Source organism: Eucalyptus grandis, chromosome 2 (assembly GCF_016545825.1).
Source record: "Eucalyptus grandis isolate ANBG69807.140 chromosome 2, ASM1654582v1, whole genome shotgun sequence".
In the NCBI taxonomy this organism is placed as follows: Eukaryota; Viridiplantae; Streptophyta; class Magnoliopsida; order Myrtales; family Myrtaceae; genus Eucalyptus; species Eucalyptus grandis.
In genome coordinates, this window is record NC_052613.1 from 46,564,958 (window position 1) to 46,584,647 (window position 19,690).

At 42.0% G+C, this 19,690-nt stretch overlaps 1 protein-coding gene and 1 pseudogene across 3 annotated transcripts; one reads left to right on the forward strand and one right to left on the reverse strand.

Annotated features, from left to right (window-relative positions):
* Window positions 1-336: 336 nt before the first annotated feature.
* LOC104433175 (protein DETOXIFICATION 16) lies at window positions 337-18,984 on the reverse strand. Of its 3 annotated transcripts, none has more exons than XM_039305942.1 (8): window positions 18,667-18,984; window positions 2,189-2,733; window positions 1,896-1,982; window positions 1,736-1,792; window positions 1,176-1,414; window positions 865-983; window positions 695-781; window positions 337-604 (listed from the first exon to the last, which is right to left on the reverse strand). In XM_039305942.1, exons 1-8 carry the CDS (start codon window positions 18,814-18,816, stop codon window positions 557-559), a joined length of 1,332 nt encoding a protein of 443 aa, XP_039161876.1. In that variant the 5' UTR covers window positions 18,817-18,984; the 3' UTR covers window positions 337-556. The 3 variants fall into 3 exon arrangements, with proteins under 3 accessions (XP_039161876.1, XP_010044147.2, XP_039161877.1); XM_010045845.3 differs by lacking the exon at window positions 18,667-18,984 and adding an exon at window positions 3,291-3,661; XM_039305943.1 differs by lacking the exon at window positions 18,667-18,984 and adding an exon at window positions 3,291-3,543 and having other exon boundaries at window positions 2,189-2,729.
* LOC104431514 lies at window positions 13,236-18,387 on the forward strand (annotated as a pseudogene).
* Window positions 18,985-19,690: the final 706 nt, after the last annotated feature.

Genomic DNA, 19,690 nt, shown 5'->3' on the forward strand with positions numbered 1-19,690 from the left:
GTTGTTCCTCTTTTCCATTTACCCTTCTCTTCCCTCCACACCCATTGGCCAAGCTGCTCCACCGTCGTGTCTCCGCGTCGCCAAAACCTCAAGTCCCCATTCTCCTTCCGAGCAGCATGGCCCCACTGATTGCGTTACCTTCTTTTCCCTACTCTCTCTCTCTCTCTCTCTCTCTCCGTGAAACCACCACCACCACCACCACCACCACCATGCCGGGGTGATCGCGTCTAAATCTCAAGTAACAGTAGCTAATGTCGCCGTGGCCGTTGTCCCCTTGCTACCCACTCTCTCTCTCACATTTCAGATAAAAAAGAAAGACCGCCTCGGGAGCCATCATCTATGAAAGTCATCGTCCTCACATTGAGAGTTATTTGATACATACTTTTAAAAGCGTTTGACTCAATCACCTACACATCATCATTTATATACTGTAAAATTGTTTGACTCGATCAATATAATTCTACTATATGCAGAGCAAGTGATGTCTTTTTCTAGAGAGACTATTACATAGCCAGTTTCCAATATTTAGAAAATCTGTCTTTGTTCTTGTACATCATCAGAATGTGCTCGTTACTGCTTCAGCTCTATCCACAGCTTTCTTTGCCTGAAAAGAAAGGAAAAAGGTTGCGAGAGTATTAAAGATGTACAGAATCAATCCATTTGCATAGGAGATAGCTTAGTAGGGGTCAATTACCTCCTGATTCCAGTTGGTACATGCATTCACTGTGATAAGTGCCATGACTTGTACAGAGAGTCCGCATATGATCCCCATCCATAAACCCTGTTTCAAGATCAATAACTTGGACATCACGGATGTTGAACAAACTTGTATTTGCATGCAAAACTGTGTACAGAGATTCATACCATCCCTCCAATGTGGAAACCAAACGCAAACAGTATGGCACAAGGAATCGCCACACCATAATAAGCCCCGAAGTTTATCCAAGCGCAGAGATTCTGCCATCCACATCCTCTTGCGGACCCTGTGATCGATCATCATCATAATCTGTGCTAAGGACTTAAAATTTAATCTGGACAACATGTGAAAAGGTTAAGAGAACAACAATTCCCATGTTATATGTAATCAGGAGATCTGAGATATGCACGAGACAATCCTAAACTGGCTCATAGAGAGAAATATATCTACTAGCTGCTAATAAAATCTGAATTAGGACCTGAAAGGACACACTGGAACCCGTCCAAGAAATCCGAGAGAGCAAGAAGTGGCATCATTTTGGCAACGTATTCAATAACTTCCTCTTCGTTGCTGTATAGCTTCCCCCAAACATAGCGTACCAAAATCGTCACGATTCCAATTATTGCACCCTCTGTGACCGCGATGACAATCATAACTCGCAATGCCAAGCGCGCACCTGCAGCATGGCCTGCACCTAATTCGTTCGACACTCTAGTACTGCATGAAATAAACAGACTCTTAGAAGTCTTACATATTAACATTTTTCATTTTTGTCCAGATGTATGACCTGGGATCAACCATAGATATTTATATTTTATCTGGTTCTGGATAGATAAACAGATAATCAAACATTTGGCAGTCAACGCTGCTGTCTCCATCTGTACCACAGCATCAAGAGTACTGTGAGATTTGTCCTCACAGAATCCGTTTGGAAATGCATCTTAGAGAAGGTGATGCCCAGCAAGATTGGTTCTCTTCTTCTCTTTTTGTTTCTGAATCATAACATACTGCACAAGCAAAGCGAAAGACACAACAAACCTGATTGTTCCACCGAGACCGACAGAGATCATGTAGACCATCCAACAAGTATTGAGGCTGCAAAAAAAAAAAGGAATGTATTTCTGAACTTTTCATTCCATGAAAAAAAGACTGTCCTGCTTATGCTTCTTCTAGTTGCTCAGCGAATTTTAATTCATACCTTATTGATAGCACAGATGTCTCTAGTTTTGGATTTGGCAGAAGACCCGACAGAAGAACAACCATCTCGAAGGACCAATACTCGAAACTGACAAGAAAGTAATCAAGAGACAAGTGAGGTGAGTACACTAAATCAATGCTAGGACTCTCACTTCTGAAATTGGGGGTTAGAATTACACAATCTGATCAAGTATAGTTAAAACACTTCAAAAAGGCGAATCGACAGCTAATTTTTTCTTTTTATCATAAAAGTTGGCATCTCATTAACAAATACGAGCACAATTAGGTACTCACCAAATCATTGTTGCTGAAGGAACAGCAAGCTTCACAAAGCTAACAATGTCATGCAAGGCCTCTGTCGTGAAACCGGTCCAAGTCTTGATGCAAGTGGGAGAGAATTTCACATAAATTGCCAGCAGAATCACATTGTTCCAATTTGAAATTGTGTTAGCCAAAGCAGCTCCTCTGGTTCCTAGCCCAAGCTTAAAGATGAAGAGCCAACAGAAGACCATGTGAAGAGAAGCAGTAACCAAAGAGCCCAGCATCATAGGTAAGACGTTATTCTGCGTCTGCAAGAACCGGTTCAGACATATGAGGAGGCCATATGCGAATAGACTTGGGATCATCCAACGGTTGAAAATTCCCGCTTCCGTGGAAATCTCGGCGTCTTGGCCAAAAGCTCTGAGAATGTCGGAGGTGTAGAGCCATACGACTGCAAGAGGGATGCTTACGCATAGTAGCGTAAGCATAGCTCGTTGCGTGTAAACTCCAAGCATGTGATACTGCTTGGCTCCATAGGCTTGGCCGCACAATGTCTCCAACGCACTTCCCATTCCTAACTATCGTCAGGCATTTTCGCTACAACAAATTAGTTCGCAAACCAAAATGGACAAATCTAAGTTAACACAACCTACAAATTATGCTCAAAGTATAGTCGACCTCTGCAGATTTAACAAGTTATTTCCACAAGCGGCATTAGCCATGGAAATTCAACACTGGAGAAGCACAATTTATCTATAGAGACAAGGATAGCGAAACATAGGAGATAAGTCTCAGAACTTCTACGATTCAGCACCTGATCGCCATCTCGAGGCAAGCCAATCAAACTTCTTTTCCTTTTGAATCCGCCTAATGCTATGGTAAAGTTCAGTTTGCTTACCTAAAAACACTGTTGCGATATGTTGATTCACTTCACGTCTTGCTCCATTTTTGTGTCTTGTGCTGAGTTATCATCTCCTTCAGTACACATTTTCCTCAATTACTTTGTCTATTCCTCTCTTTTAACTAGCGAGACCATTATCAGAGACGATGACATGACGACGACGACGACGACAAGAACAACTAACTGCTATGAACTGATAGGAACATGAATGTTGCCATGGATGGAGAGTCATACTAGGACGCTGAAGCCGGTGACTGAAGCGAAGGAAGTGGCCATGGACGCGCCGGAGAGAGGGAGCTCCCCGAGGTGGCCCACGAACATGACGGATATCACCTGTATGCAGTACTGCAGCAGGCTCACTCCTATCAGCGGCCCCGACAGCCATGCCTGCTTCTTCACTTCTTCGAATATGATCGCGCGGCTCTCGTCTCCTCTTCGAGCCGAGCCGAGAGAAGATTTTTCGCCGCCACCACCATCGCCGCCGTCGTCGTCGCGTTCATGTTCGCGATCTCGGTTTTGGATCAGAGGGGATTCGAGGAGAGCCGCTTCATGGATCTCTCGATCTCCGCCTCTTCCTCCCATTCTTTCTGGGAAGCCGCCAACGAGAGAAGCTTGCCAGGTTTGACTTGGCATGGTTTTTGGCCTCATTCCCACGTAGGCTCGTTCGCAAATTATTAGCAAACAAACAAAAGTTCCGGCTCAATTACTAAAAAGTCCTAAACATATTACATTTGTACCAAATTAACCCTAAACTTTTCAAATTGATCAATTTAATCATCTACATTTTCATAATTTATCATGATAGTCAATTCCACTAATTTTAATTAGAAATTAATGATGTGACGCCGATTAATTATACGACACAACTAACATTGGCGTAGACTATTTTTTTGAATTTTTTATTCATTCTCTTTTCTTTTCTTTTCCTTTTTTTTTTCGCTCTTTCATTGTAGCCAACGAACTTTTGTGGGGGTTGTGACCCTCGCCCAAATCTAAGCAAGGCCATTGCAGTTGCAACTGAGGCTACTTTCTCTCACAATTAGTGAGGTTAGTCTTGCCCATATTTGGGTGAGGATCGGCCCTTGCTGGAGCTTGCTAGGCATGTTAAAAAAAAACACGAGAAAAGGTGGAAAAGAGAAGAAAATGAAAAAAAAATAAAAAATTGTCCACATCGGTACTAATTATGTCACATAACATGATCGGTGTTCACATAAATGATTTTCGATCAAAATTGTCCGGATAAGTTAATGTGGCAAAACATAAAAGTGTTTCAAACTAAATGGATTAAATTGAATAATTTAGAGCCGAATTAGTATAAATATAATAAGTTTAAGATTTCTTTGATAATTTTCCATGAAATTTTTTGCTTCCCATCAAATGAATACGATTTAATAAGACAATAGGATGCTATCAACGACATCAATTTACTTGAGTTTAAATTGAATTAGGGCAGATACAATAGATTTAATGTCTATACATTTTTGTTCTTTATACATTTCATTGGCACAACATATTATTTATACCCCATCAGAGTAGTCCCGAAAGTCTAGTTAGAACTCAAGCTTTAGTCGATCTTAGACTAGTGATCACTTTTGATTATTGTGTCGAATAGAGTAAATTTAGGCTTCGGCTGTCGTAATTTATTCTACCTCTAATTAAGCTCGAACTTAGAAATTTCAAGCTCAATTGAGCCGTAGAAAGGATTCTCCAATTCAATATAGTTTTTTTTTCTTTTTATTTATGCCCTATCATACAATGATAATTATATATTTTGTTGTCATAATTGCATTAGCATGAGGAGAGAAGAAAGGCGAGAATTGACAGCATTGCTAGTGTCCATATAAGTATTTTTCTGTCAAAGTTGGTCGGATGGACTCAATAGGCAAGAAGTGAAAATGCTTAGAATTGAATTAGCAAAATTAAAAAAGTTTAGGATTTAATTAACAAAAACACAATAAGTTTGGACTTTTTGGACAATTTTTCCCCAAGCACACCAGTCCACGAACACGAGGCAAAGCTGCGTGAGGGTATCAATCACCTAATCATCATCCTTTTTTTTTGTTTTCATGTCCCAGGGGGGCTGTCATAGAGCAATCTCCTTTTCCCCGCCTTCTCATGACCGTGACAGCCGATTATAATATGGAGAATTGATCAGAATCGTCTAAGTAAGAAATGATTGTTGAAAACCCGGGTAGATCGAAAACCCGGACTGGTCGGCCGGGATCGGCCCTATTTTTTCAGACTTTGGTAGGACTGGGCCGGGCCACTGGGCCCAAAATATTCCCTTTTTTTCCGTTCGGGGGTTTCGGTTTTTCGTGCTTTAGATACACGAGTCCGAGTGGCCCAGCCCGGCCCTATTCATATATAAAAAATGAAGTTCCTACAGGTATAACAAAGACCAAACCAGTAACACTAGAGAACCCACAACACACAGTACACGTTACTGCTGTAGTTGGTTCACTTTTCACAAAGTTTTGTCCTCTGTTTGCGTGTTCTTTCTTTTGCTTTTGATGGAGTCCTTTGAACTGATACTTCATTGCGTCAGCTTAACAACACCGATTTAAGCGGACAAATCCATTCCATTCATCCAAAAGAGAAGGGAAAGGACCTGCATCTTTGCATGTGAGTTCAACTTGGAGATGAAAGTCTTCATTTTGGGACAGTAAAGTAAAATCAAGCTCGTGAGCTCATTATCCTAAATTAGGTAAGATAAGTTAGTAGGATCGATGTTCCCATGCTCCTCCCGCATGGCGATATGAGAAAGATAAAATGGTGCGGTTGGACTTTTGAGAAAAGTCTTAGGAAAAATACAAAAAACTTTAAGTTAAAAGGAATTTTGTAAATTGTGAGTTTCGTTTGGTAAATTGTAATCTAAAAATCCTTTGTGAAGTACCTTTGAGCAAAATAATGTACAGAGAAATTTATATTTATAAAGGACTTTTGTGATTAAAAAAAGAAAAAAAAATAGTCTCCTCCTCTTCATCTTAACCACCATCATCTTCTCCACCATCTCTCTTCTTGAGGACTACGAAGAAGCAAAAGCTTGGAGGTCCAGCACCTCCCCATTGCCCTTAGCCGTTACCCCAAGGCCAGGCCCTCGACCTCTCCCTTTGCCCCCATGTCATTGACGCCTCTCTTGCTGTCGTCACCGCCACCCGTGGGGGCTTTCTCAACTACCTCGACCTCTCCAAGTGCCGCGAGGTTGCTAGGTCGTATCGGCTCAAGAGACCTAGATTTAGGTTGCCATGCCTTGCGACCACGGCGAGGGGGCCACCGATCTAGGTGACCTTCGCGGGTCACTGCGCTGTGCCGCGCGACCACAGCGAGGGGGCCGTTGATCTGGGTTGGGCGACCCCCTATGAGTCGCGGCGACTCAAATCTAAGTTACGCTGACCCAGAAGGCGACATCCGCGGGTCATCGCGTGGCACGACCACAATGAGGGGGCCACCAATCTGGGTCGAGCGATCCCTCACAAGTTGTGACGGCCTAGTTTGGGTCGCTGACCTGCGGAAGTCGCTTGACCCTACGATGATGGTCGCTTAGGTCGCCGCGTCCGTGCTAGCGTCTCTTGAGCCATCGCTGATCCCTCGCAACTCAGGGAAGATGAATAGTGTCACAAAATGAGGGTAAAAACAAAAAGTTGACGAGGTTTTGAGGAAAAATTAAAAAGGTTGTACAATATGATATGGGCATACAGAGAAAGTTGAAAGCTCAAGCAACTTTCTACTTGCCTTGGGCTTTTGACTTTCTAAATGCTCAATTTTTTTTAAATTTTTTTTTATAAAGATAAGAATATATGAATGCTCAGTTTTCTTCACGGAGGTTTGTAAATTTTTTTCCACACATCCAATATTTAGCTCAAAGGGCTTTGCGTGTGTCCTTTTCAAATGTTACCCACCCAAGACACTCGTGTGTACTTATTTCACTAGATCGAAGGCACGGGAGAGTGCGTTTCAGGCTTCGCCAGGTCTCGAAAGCGTCGCCTTTGACCCTCGAGATTAGGAATTCTGTTATAAAGATGACGATGCTGAGGGCACAATAAAACAAGGTCTGTCAACACCTCAAGTAGCTATCTCCTTTCCGAGGAGCATGGACCATTGCTTACGTTAATCTTTTCCCTTCTCTCTCTCTCTCTCACCCTCCCTCTCGCTCACTCAAATCAAATCGGTAAAAGGATATTGGGTACGTTTGGAAACTGCTTTCTAAGGGGCTTTGAGGGGCTAAAGGCATTTGGGCCAAAATGAAAGTGTTTGGGAACTACTTTCCAAGAGGCATTGAAGCAAAGTTGGCATTTGTAAGGTTGAAAGCCTTAGGCAAGTTCTAGGCTACCTTGGGCTTTCAGTATTCTTGGAATGCCTCGTGTTACTGTTCATGTCCATTGTTCATCTTCTTCTCCGACGGCGTGGCTGATCAGAGACGAGCTTGAGAGGCCGGCGAGGTCACGGTTGAGGTCGCGGCGACTGTCACTGGCCAGTTGCGCGACCTTGGCGAGTCGTGGCGACCGCTCGCGAGTCTCGGCGACCACTCGCGAGTCGCATCACCACGACCCAGCTCTAAGTTGCATGACCTCAAGCGTGACCCAGATCTAGGTCGTCGGAGGTCGTGCGACCTCGCGGCGATCGGCGCGACCCAGATCTGGTTGCCGCGAGGTTGCGCGACCTCAAGCGCAACCCAGATCTAGGTCATTGGAGGTTGCGCGACCTCACGGTGATCGGCGCGACCCAAATCTGATCACCGTGAGGTCGCGCGACCTCCGATGACCAGATCTGGTCGCCGCGAGGTCGCCTGACCCTAGGCGGCCCTCGCCGGTTGTCTCCAGGGTTGCGTGCCTCACCGGCGAACTCTTTTATTCTTTTTGATAATTTTTTTTCTTTTTTTATTAATCACCAAAGTCCTTTGTAAATGTAATCTTTCCAAACATTATTTTACTCAAAGGTATTTTTACAATGAACTTTCAAAGTACAATTACCAAACACAATTTGCATTTTGAAAAATCTCTTTAACTCAAAAATCTTTGCATTTTCCCAAAGACTTTCCTTAAAAGTCTTCCCAAATACACCCACCGTCATGAGCCATCATCTGGGCAGTCATCATCCTTGCATTGAGGGTCATGCTTTCTCTCTCTCTCGCTTGCTCCATTGTCTAAGGGAGTCATCATTGTTGCATTACCAGTTGTGCTCGTCAAATCTCTCTCTCTCTCTCTCTCTCTCTCTCTCTGTGACGCCACTTTTTTTTCTATCTAACTTTCAGATTTGCGAGCTGGAGCCACGTAAGAATTTCCAGTGAAACATGAAAGAACACGTCTATTCGGCATCCAAGTCGACATTCCTATGCCATCATGGTACTTTTGAAACATTTTAATAAAGATAGACGAACAAAGAACACATTAAAAAACAGGATAATTGTCCAAAGTATTAAAGTTATTGTCAGGTGATTAATTTACTTCCAAAATTTTCAATTAATTTAATTCTAAATCTTTTAATGACTTGTCAATATAATAATTTCTCAATCTTGATAAAAAATCACTAACGTGAATGTGGCAATCCTATATGACATAACCATTGTTGACTTTAACGATTATTTCAAAAAATTTAAATTTTCATTTCTTTTTTTTTTCCTATTTCCCTCTGCTAGTTGTTGAGTAGTAGAATAGCAATGGAAATCACAAAACCAAACAAAAGGTTGATAAAGAGTGGAGATTCCGTGGATGGTGTAGATATGTCAAAAGCTGTCGAAGTGGGAGCACCAAAAGTACCTGCATCAAGATTAGGAGAAGACAACTTGGAAAACGAAAATCCAAGTTTGTAATCTTTAGAAACTAGATTTATTGAAGAATTTGAAAAGAAGGAAATAGTAGGAAATGAGTCGAGAGGACAAATTGACAAGAGCATCTTATCTTCCGAAAATGTAACATGACAAGAGATGCGATAGTGATTAATGATAAAATCCCAACATCTATACTTTTTTGTGCTTGACGTCACATCCAAAGAAAACAACATAGACGAGCACAGGTATCTTTCTTTGAGGCACAAAATTACGGTCATGGGTAAAATTATGGAAATCACAAAACCAAATAAAAGGTTGATAAAGAGTGGAGATTCTGTGGATAGCGTAGATATGTCAAAAGCTGCTGAAGTGGGAGCACCAAAAGTACCTGCATCAAGATTAGAGAAGACAACTTGGTAAACGAAAATTCAAGTATGTAATCTTTAGAAACTAAATTTATTGAAGAATTTGAAAATAAGGAAATAGTAGGAAATGAGTTGAGTGGACAAATTCACAAGAGCATCTTGTGTTCCAAAAATGTAACATAACAAGAGATGCGATAGTGATTAATGATAAAATCCCAACATCTATACCTTTTTTTGTGCTCGACGTCATCCAAAGAAAACAACATAGACGAGCACAAGTATCTTTCTTTGAGGCATAAAATTACGGTCATGGGTAAAATTATGGTCCTCGAATAATGCCCAAGCATTTAGCATGAACTTGCTCCGAGGCACTTGATTATATGGGTGAGATGATAATTTTACCTGTGATAGTTTAACGGAAGTTAACGGAAAATAAATGTGTCATGTTTATACTAATTTTGGATTTTTGTTGATCCAAATATTAATTTGGGATAAATTTATTATAAGAATATCAATTTGGGGTTTTTCATGTTATTAAATCATTAATTAATCAACGGGGCTTTCAAGCTAGACATTTTCGACAATATTTAATGGAAACTAACGAAAAGATATATATGTCACGCGTTATTAATGTAAAATTTTATGATAAAAAAAAATAATTTGGGAAAAATTTGTTGTTGGTGTATAATTTGGAGTTTTTGGTGATATTAACCTAATTATTTTAACACAAAGTTTCGAGAGATTGATATGTCCACATGGATAAAATATCTGGTGGTTGCTTCTCACCAAGTCATCATCCTACATGGAGTGCATTTTTTTGAGTTTAGCCAATCACCACTTGACACGTGTATTGTGACATGTAATCACAAAAAATTAAAAATCTGCTCATCAATTCTCTCTCTCTTCGTCCTCCTCTAGCCAGAGTCACCTTCGCTCGTCCATTGCTGACACCCGTCAAAGCCAACATTGGTGCACATCCAAACCTGATTATCCTTCCGTCATCCTTGTTGTTAGCTTCGTCTTCACCGAAAGGAGTCCTCCATCTCCATTTTCTTTGTGGTTATCTTTACCCATTTTTGACCTGAGCAAATGGCCAAAAATTTGGAAAAAATAGAAGTCTTTGAAAAAAAAATCCGAGGAAAAATCTATGAGACAAGGAAGGGGTAGTGGATCTCTCGATTTGTCTTTTTAGCCATAAGATTTGACATTTGGAGGAGTGTACAGAATAATGCGGGTAAAAAATTAGTGGGTCTCTTGGCTTGTTCTTTTGGCCAAACATAGAAGACATGGTTGCAAACAACTTGAGTTATAGGGAATCTGTGGAAGCTGGGTTATGGAAAATATAGGAAGTTGGGAAAAAAAGGAAACCCAAAAAACTTGAATGCTAAAGATCTCCTTTTTGTCAATTGTAGCTCATGGCTAGAATAGGAAAACAGAAGAAACCCAAATTTGAATGCTAAAGTTGACTTAGAAATTGACTTAGAAATTTACTATCTGGTCATGACTCCCTCTATTAGTCTTCGTCTTCGTCTTCCTGACGGCCAACTTCCAGATTTGAAACAAAGCCTCGTCTATGGCCGTGGCAAGCGAGGTCGAGATTCCGATTGTCATTGGGCTCCGATGGAGGGTGGGAACTCAGATCACGGCTGATGTGGCGACCGTGGCAAGGTGTAGGGCTTGTGCATGGAGGCTGGGGCGGAGGAAGGGCTAGAATTTAATCAGAGTGGCCAGAGCAACGGCTACGTAGGAGCAGGAAGAGAGAGAAATTTTTTAATTTGTTTTATTTATTTCCACATCACGTGAGTGGTAATTGGTTAAACTAAGAAAAAAAACTCTTACATGATGACATGATGAGAAGTAACCACTAAAATTTTGGACTTTGCAGTATAAAAATCTTTAGGATATTATGAAAATAATAATTTATTGTAAGTCACAAATTGAAGTGAGCTCTACAATAACTTATAATTATTTTTTATTTAATTTAGAATAAATTGTTAACCTTAAAAAAATTAAAAATTATCATCCAATCATCTCTAGAATACTTTCTCGTCCACATGAGTTTCTCAGAACCACGAGATGTGCTTGTCATGTGATTCATTTTTTTTTTTTTTTGTGATTGAGGAACCGTCAGAGACTCCCTTACGAGGTCATACTGCCCTTCGATGTCTGGTTGTACTGTTGGACGTCGTTACTGATATTGCTAGTATGAGTACCTAGAGGGGGGTGAATAGGTATATAAAGGATTTTTCTTCAACAATTGCACAATACTAGACAGTTGAAGTAAACGATAATCAAAGTAAGACCGAGAGAAGAGAAAATTGAACACGCGGTTTATAGTGGTTCAGCTTATATCAAGCCTACGCCCACTCTTCTTCATTGACAGCCTATTGGCTGGATTCCACTATGAACAAAAGAGAAGTTACAGCACAACTTTGCCTTGATTCCACAGTGTAGATGTTCTATCACACCTCCTCAAGATTTCTCACAAATATAGACTCTCTCTTTCGTATACAAGTATTCGCTTAAAGGATTTGTCTAAACAAAAAAGGAGCTTCAGACTTTGGAATCCTTCTATCGCGCACACCTTGAACAACTAAGACAGTCTTCCTTATATACTCCTTTATGCCATCATACCCGTTGGCACTTACCAAATGAATTCCTCCAATCTACCCGTTGGACGGAATCAATTAGGAAGATTGTTCAAGCTATTAAAGGAACGTGTTGATAGCCCATCAATCCTGTTCGCCCATACAATCAGGATCTCGGTTTCCATAAGTAGAACCTTCCAATAATATTTAGGCAATCACCGGATTTTCAATTATCGAGTCAATCTTCGATCAATCGAAGGACTCCGTTATGTCTTCTCCAGCCACGAGATCTTCTCCAGTTGATAAGGTTAAATCCTTAACGAAACATCCAATTCTGGATAACCTTTCTTCAACGGATTAGAGACTGTCAATGAGGATTAGACTTTGAGTCTTGAGTCTGGCTGTCCAAAGGTCTTCAGACTTTAAATAGCAGAGTCTGCAAGCCTTCAGACTAGACTGATAGAAACGTTTTGTCAACTTCAAAACACTTCAAGAAGATTTCTCCAACAGTTGCAAACCACTATTTAGACGTAAATCTCGGGAGAGATTAGGACAGGATCCCACCACCATGGCCCCCACTTAAGATGTGTATTGATAACGTAGTTCATGTGAGTCTTTTTTTTTTGTTTTTTTTTGTGATTCGGGAGCCATCGTATAGCTGGCAACCGGCGGCGTAAATCCGGGGCAACCCGTAGGGACCTACCTTCCATGGGTCGAAGGTGAGTCGCACAATGGGGACACAAAGTTTCGGAATCCCTTCCCTGTCGGTTAAGGAGCGAAGCGCCAACCATCTCGTCCATTGTGGGATGGATGCATTCCTTCACACACCGTTCATGCGATTCTTTTTTTTTTTTTTTTTGGTGTCCCAGGAAACCTCCGTGTGCCGCTTCGCAACGGAGTAAAGCCTGGGGGAGCACCACCACAGACTCCGGGTAAGACACTTGAGGGCACCGCAGGATTCGAACTTCGTACATCTCGTTAAAGGAACCTAGGCCCAAACCAATGGTGCCACCGCCATGGGTGGTTCATGCGATTCATTTTATCTCCAACGAATCCAAGAAAGGACACATCGTCCATGTAATTTTTTTTTTTTGTAACCCAAGGAACCCCGCACGGTTGGCAATCGGAAGTAAATCACTTGGGGTGACACGTGCTAGCCACCACACATATGCCACCGGATAAGTCGCCAAGAAACTCAAAGCTAGCCTTCCTGCAAGTTACAGAAACTTCGAACATTAAACATTCTCGATGGAAGTCTAGCGCTTATCTAGCTGAGGCATCGCGATGGATGGTTCATGTGATTCATTTTGTGTCCAAAGAATCTAGGAAAGGACAAAAGCTAAAATTTATCCACGATACTCCTCCAAAACGTCCCATCATCACTTATAAAACGCCACCAACTCCAGACAAGACATTCAGCCCCTCTCTCTCTCTCTCTCTCTCTCTCTCTCTCTCAGAGTCTTCGTATTAGAAGGAGAGAGGGTAGGCGGCCGAGAGCGCCAAACCCCGCAGCTCTTTCCTTCGTTCTATCTTTTCCCGTCTTTCCATGGATGAAGAAACGAAGCAGAAGATGAAGGAGAGGCTGCTGGCGAAGAGGGAGGAGGGAGAGCGCAAGAGCGACGGCCTCACGTGTGGAGGAGTGACGGAGGAGGTGAAGAGGGTGGGGAGCATAGCGGCGCCGATGGTGGTGGTCACGTCGTCGCAGTACCTCCTCCAGATGATCTGCGTCACCATGGTCGGCCACCTTGGCGAGCTCTCCCTCTCCAGCACCGCCATCGCCATCTCCCTCGCCGGCGTCTCCGGCTTCAGTCTCCTTGTTCGTACCCTCTCTCTCTCTCTCTCTCTCTCTCTCTCTCTCTCTCTCTCTCTCTCCTCCCTTCACGTTTTTGACTCTTTGTTTTGGATTATTTTAGCGTGATGCAATATTTCTTAACGGACGAGCAATTTTAATTACACGTATGCCATCTGTTTCCATATGATCAATCATATGCTTCCATATGCTCTTAACAATGCTGCACTTCAGCTAAACTTAAACTTTACGTAGGACGCTCAGCGATTTTTTTACTTTCATTCTTTTCGAACAAAATGAATTCCACGAGCCATGATGATAATAGCGACAACATGTGTGTCGGAGGCTCGATCTCGATGATGATTCCGTTGATATTGATGTAATCAGTTTGCTTGAAACCACGCATGAGAAACCGTCTGAGTACATGTCCTTAGGAATATAGGTGCTTTTGGTATAACATTTCTAAAGGCATCGGGGAAATGCTGAATCGTTTGGTTCAATTTTTTTTTGCTAGCTTTTAGCTTTCAACTTATCTTCAAAATGCTGAAAGCTAGCATTGAGCAGAATGCTAAAATTATTTTTTCTCTTCCAAAACTACATTCATTAATTTTTTATATTTATGATTTTGCCCCTATTTATTAATTTTTAATTGAAAAAGGAGGTAGCCCTTCGCCAGACCGGCGAAGGGCTATAGCCGCTGGCGAGCCAGATCTGGCACCGGCGGCCGTTGGCTGAGGTCGCCCAACTCGAGCGACCTCCGGAGAGGGTCGCGTGACCTAACCGAGGGTCACCGAGAGGTCAACCAACCTCGGTCTCGTCGGCGGCTATAGCACTTTGCCAGTTCGATGAAGAGTTTAGTTCAATTTTTCAAAAAGAAAAGAAAATATATATAATTATATACCAATCAAAGCCCATTACGAAAGTTTTTTGTACTAAACGTACATTCAATTCAAAGTCTATTTGCAAATTTTTTTTACCAAATACAATTGCATTTCCCTAAATAGCTTTGGGCTTTCAACATTTGCATTGAACTCAAAGCTCATTGCATTAGATCTTTGAGCTTCCCGAGGGCATCATTGGCACATGACTGGTGCTGCATAGTCCAAGATGGCGGCTAGTTTAGACTTGGCGCGCTTAAGTTGGTCTATGTCGTATTAGAAATGGTGCAAAAGCTAATAATGAATTAACCCTAGTTGGTGAGAATTGGAAAAAAGCTTGTCCTGTCATTAATAGGGACATGCTCTTCAACAGTGTGTTAGAGACAGGGATTTGATTCTGATGGGGGTTCGCCCCAGTGGCCATCCTTCCAACATGGAAGGGGGAGATGAGGGGTTCAAATCCTCACATTCTCAGGGGGGATGAGAGTTAGGGACGCGTAAGTTTCGAGAGTGGGTTGCGACTCCCACGTCCTGCAAGAGGCAGGGCACAAGTCTGCAAATGAGTATAGAGTTGAAATAGAGTAGGACTGACCAAAAATAAAAAAAAGTAAGTCAGTGGTATTCATTTTACCGACAATAAATTTTTAACATTATATTATCAATCAATTTAGTATTAGCGTGACCCCATGTGCTTTCTCAATGGGTTCCTAGAGTTGTACATGTAACAATACTGAAATTAGCTTTTTACATTCGGTGCTCTTTTGTCGGTTAAGAAGTTCGTGTTATATCTTCAAAACACACAACACGTAGTCATTCTATGAATATGAGAGTCCAGAAAAAGCTATTGTGCTATTTTAGAAACCTGATCAACGATGATGATGGACTGCATGTTGACGAAAAAACTGGCAATTCCATCCTTTTTGGTTGCTTTTATGGGACATATGTTCATACTAGTCTGTCCGAACGAATTTTGATCTACGGCTGCATGGGAGATATAAATTGATTCATTTACAGATGGCTAAACTTCTTAGTTCATGATTCTGCAACAACAGCTTGGCATGGCCACTGCTCTGGAAACGCTGTGCGGACAAGCCTACGGGGCTCAACAATACCAGAAGCTCGGAACACAAACATACACGGCGATCTTCTCTCTGACCTTAGTGTGCGTCCCGCTCTCTTTTCTCTGGTTCAACATGGGCAAACTCCTCCTGTTGATGGGCCAAGACCCGCTGATCTCGCGTGAGGCGGGTAGGTTCATAGCGTGGCTCGTCCCTGCGCTCTTGGCATACGCCACGCTCCAGCCACTGGTCCGTTACTTCCAGACCCAGAGCCTCACCACTCCGATGCTCATAGGCTCCAGTGCCACGCTCTGCTTACATGTGCCTCTCTGTTGGGTCCTCGTGTTTAAGTCTGGGCTACATAACGTTGGAGCCGCTTTGGCATTGGGAATTTCTTATTGGTTGAACGTCACATTTCTTGGGCTGTACATGACGTTCTCTAGTGCGTGTCAGAAGACACGTGCACCGGTGTCAATGGAAATATTCCGAGGCATTCAGGAGTTCTTCCGATTCGCTGTTCCATCAGCTGTCATGATATGGTAACTAATGTTTATCCCCAAGGGCTCCTACTTCTGTGCGATATTCTTTGTTTTCTAGTAGCAGTGCATGTGTATATGCTGTTTATATTGAAGGATGACTGACGCCAGGTCTAGTAAGACTACCCTATGTATTTTGTATACTAGCAGTAACGGAAGTAATGGATTGTAAATGGGTTTTGAATGTGACCCACTTGTTTCACTTGAAGTGTACCACATCACTTCATGTATTCATTTATTATACCGCTCCACTTATTATTCCTCTTGATTGGCAAATGAACTTAACTCATCTTTTTTGTTTTACCGTTTGAGATATTTTCTGTTGATGGAGTTTCTTTCTGTGTACTCATTTGGATGGATCGTAGCCTTGAATGGTGGTCATTTGAGCTGCTCATCCTGCTTTCTGGGCTTCTACCGAATCCACAGCTTGAAACTTCAGTTCTCTCTGTGTGGTATGTCCTGTCTTTCATGTTACATTTATCATGACTTGACCAACATCTGATTTTAGAGCTGTGTATCAATCTCGCGTCGTAATTCACCGTTCTTGTTTAATCTCATGGATAGTCTCTCGACGACATCAACACTTTATGCAATACCATTTGCAATCGGAGCTGCTGGAAGGTTTGTAAACTCTTCATTTAGCCTTTTGGGGCATGTTGGACTGACCCCCATAATACCATTGGAGTGTTCTAACAACACCCTCACTCTTTTTCGCTGCCTTTGTTCAATAACAGCACGAGAGTGTCCAATGAATTGGGAGCAGGAAACGCGCAGGCAGCTCGTGTAGCTAGCTGTCTATGCAGTATTGCTTATAGCAATCACCGAAACAAGCATTACAAGCGCAGTCTTATTTGCAACTCGTAAAGTCTTCGGTTACACCTTCAGCAACGAAAAGGAAGTCGTGGACTACGTTACCAAGATGTCTCCACTTGTTTGCCTCTCTGTCATTGTAGACAGCTTACAAGGTGTCCTTTCAGGTATCACTCGATCTCTCTGTATCATTGGAGAAAACTTTGTCCAGATTTGATCTCGATAGACCCAACCATGGAACTGCAATTTAGGAACAAGGAAGCCTACATTAGATAATTCGATCACCTCCTCGATCAATTATAATGCAATGTTTTTTTCTTTTTTCCTCTCTCGTGATGATGTTTGACTCGATCAGGTATTGCGAGAGGATGCGGATGGCAACACATTGGAGCTTATGTGAACCTGGGGGCATTCTATCTGTGTGGAATTCCAGTTGCTGCAACATTGGGATTTTGGGTGGGATTGAGAGGAGTGGGACTTTGGATAGGGATTCAAGCGGGTGCTATTGTGCAGACATCGTTGCTCTCAATTGTGACCTGTTGCACAAATTGGGAAAAGCTGGTAATTTTATTTTATCCTCTACTGCTCAAATCAACAACATGCCTTGCGGATGACTTCTTAGCAGCTAACCTTCATAAATCTAGCCGAGGAGGAGTTTGGGACATCCCTAGATTTTCTTTCTAGCCATGGTGTAATGGTCACAAGTTATACATGGCTTTTCATTGGAAGTGCAATCAAGTTTTTCCTGTCATCAATTCTTCAATTTTTCCTTAGTGGCAACCTTTAGAAAATTTCCTTGCTGTCTTGCAAGGACTTGATTGCACAATTCAATAAGATTTAGAAACTAATTGTGCTCAACTGAAAGATTTAGATCAGTCATGGATATGTTCATGTTAGTTGATCGTGTCGTTCAGAAAATGTTTTAATGTAATTATAAAGTATTCATTGAACTAGGTATCAATTTGTGTCGATGTGTAAAGTTGTGCCATGTTATGTTTTGTCGATTGCAAGTTTCTCTTGATTAATTCCCACTGTGCTGGGCTCCGCGTTTGCCTATGATCTTAGGAATTTCCAGCCGAAGGAATTAAGCTGGTGCTAAACGTGCTTTTGATGTTGCAGGCAAAGAAAGCAAGGGAGAGAATATTTGACGGAAGCTTTTCAGCCGATAATGGATCGATTATCTGAGCTCAAGCAGACTTGCAAATAAGAGTGGGGGTAATCTCATTGCCCTGCCCGAAATGGATAATGCTCATCATATCGAGTCATTAGACAGGTTGTATCTCGATTCTTGGTCACTTCAAATCTAAGTTAACAAAACCTAGGAATTATTCTCAAAGTACAGTCGACCTCTGCAGATTTTAACAAGTTATTTCCACAAGCGGTGTCAGGCATAGAAATCCAACACCGGAGAAGCACAATATATCTATAGAGACAAGGACAGCGAAACCGAGGAGATGAGTCTTGGAACTTCTTTGATTCAGCACTCAATTGTCATCTCGAGGCAAACCAATCGAACTTCTTTTCCTTCTGAATCCGCCTAATGTTATGGTAGAGTTCTGTACTTTACCTAAAAAACACTCTGCGTTGCGATATTTCAATTCACTTCACGTCTTGCTCATTTTTGTATCTCATGCTGAGTTATCATCTCCTTCAGTACACATTTTCCTCAATTACTTTGTCTATTCCTCTCTTTTAAGTAGCAAGAGTGTAAGACCATTATTGGAGACAGCGACACAACAACATTGACGACGACGACAACGACGACTAACTGCTGTGAACTAATAGGAACACGAATGTTGCCATGGATGGAGAGTTGTACCAGGACGCTGAAGCCGGTGACTGAAGCGAAGGAAGTGGCCATGGACGCGCCGGAGAGAGGGAGCTCCCTGAGGTGGCCCACGAACATGACGGAGATCACCTGTATGCAGTACTGCAGCAGGCTCACTCCGATCAGCGGCCCGACAGCCATGCCTGCTTCTTCACTTCTTCCAATCTGATCGCACGGCTCTCGTCTCCTCTTCGAGCCGAGCTGTGCGAAGACTTTTCGCCGCCACCGCCGTCGCGTTCGTGTTCGCGATCTCAGTTTTGGATCAGAGGGGATTCGAGGAGAGCCGCTTCATGGATTTCTCGATCTCCGCCTCTTCCTCCCATTCTTTCTGGGAAGCCGCCAACGAGAGAAGCTTGCCAGGTTTTACTTGGCAAGGGTGTTGGTGTTGGCCTCGTACCTCACGTAGGCTCATTGGCAAATTATTTGCAAACAAACAAAAGTTCCGGCTTAATTGCCAAGAAGTCCTAAACATATTACATTTGTACCAAATTAACTCTAAACCTTTCAAATTGACCAATTTAGTCATGTACGTTTTGATCATTTACTATGATAATCAATCCGGCTAATTTTGATTAGAAATTGTTGATGTGATGCTAATTATTTTATGTGACATGATTGACATTGGCGTAGACCATTTTTTTTTTTTTGAATTTTTATTCAATTTTTTTTTTTTTTTTGCTTTTGCTTTTTCATTGTATCCAACAAACTTTTGTGGGGTTCGCGGCCCTCGCCTAAATCTAGGCAAGGCCATTGCAGTTGCAACTGAGGTTGCTTTCTCTCACAGTTAGTGAGGCTAGCCTTGCCCATATTTGGGTGAGGATCGGCCCTTGCTGGAGCTTGCTAGGCATGGTAAAAAAACAAGAGAATAGAAGGAATATAGAAAAAAGGAAAAATAAGAAAATAATCCAAAAAAATTCAAAATTTTTATCCACATCAGTGCTAATGATGTTACATAGCATGATCATTGTTCACATAAATCATTTTCAATCAAAATCGATCGGATACATTAGTGTGG

Bases quoted from the DNA above. Each gene is read 5' to 3' on its own strand.
- LOC104433175 (XM_010045845.3), bottom strand. From the start codon at position 3,638: ATGGGAGGAAGAGGCGGAGATCGAGAGATCCATGAAGCGGCTCTCCTC. The intron at 2,734-3,290 runs GTATGACTCTCC...GCCTGACGATAG, and splicing joins TCACCGGCTTCAGCGTCCTA to TTAGGAATGGGAAGTGCGTT. The intron at 1,793-1,895 runs GTATGAATTAAA...TTTTTTTTGCAG, and splicing joins ACATCTGTGCTATCAATAAG to CCTCAATACTTGTTGGATGG.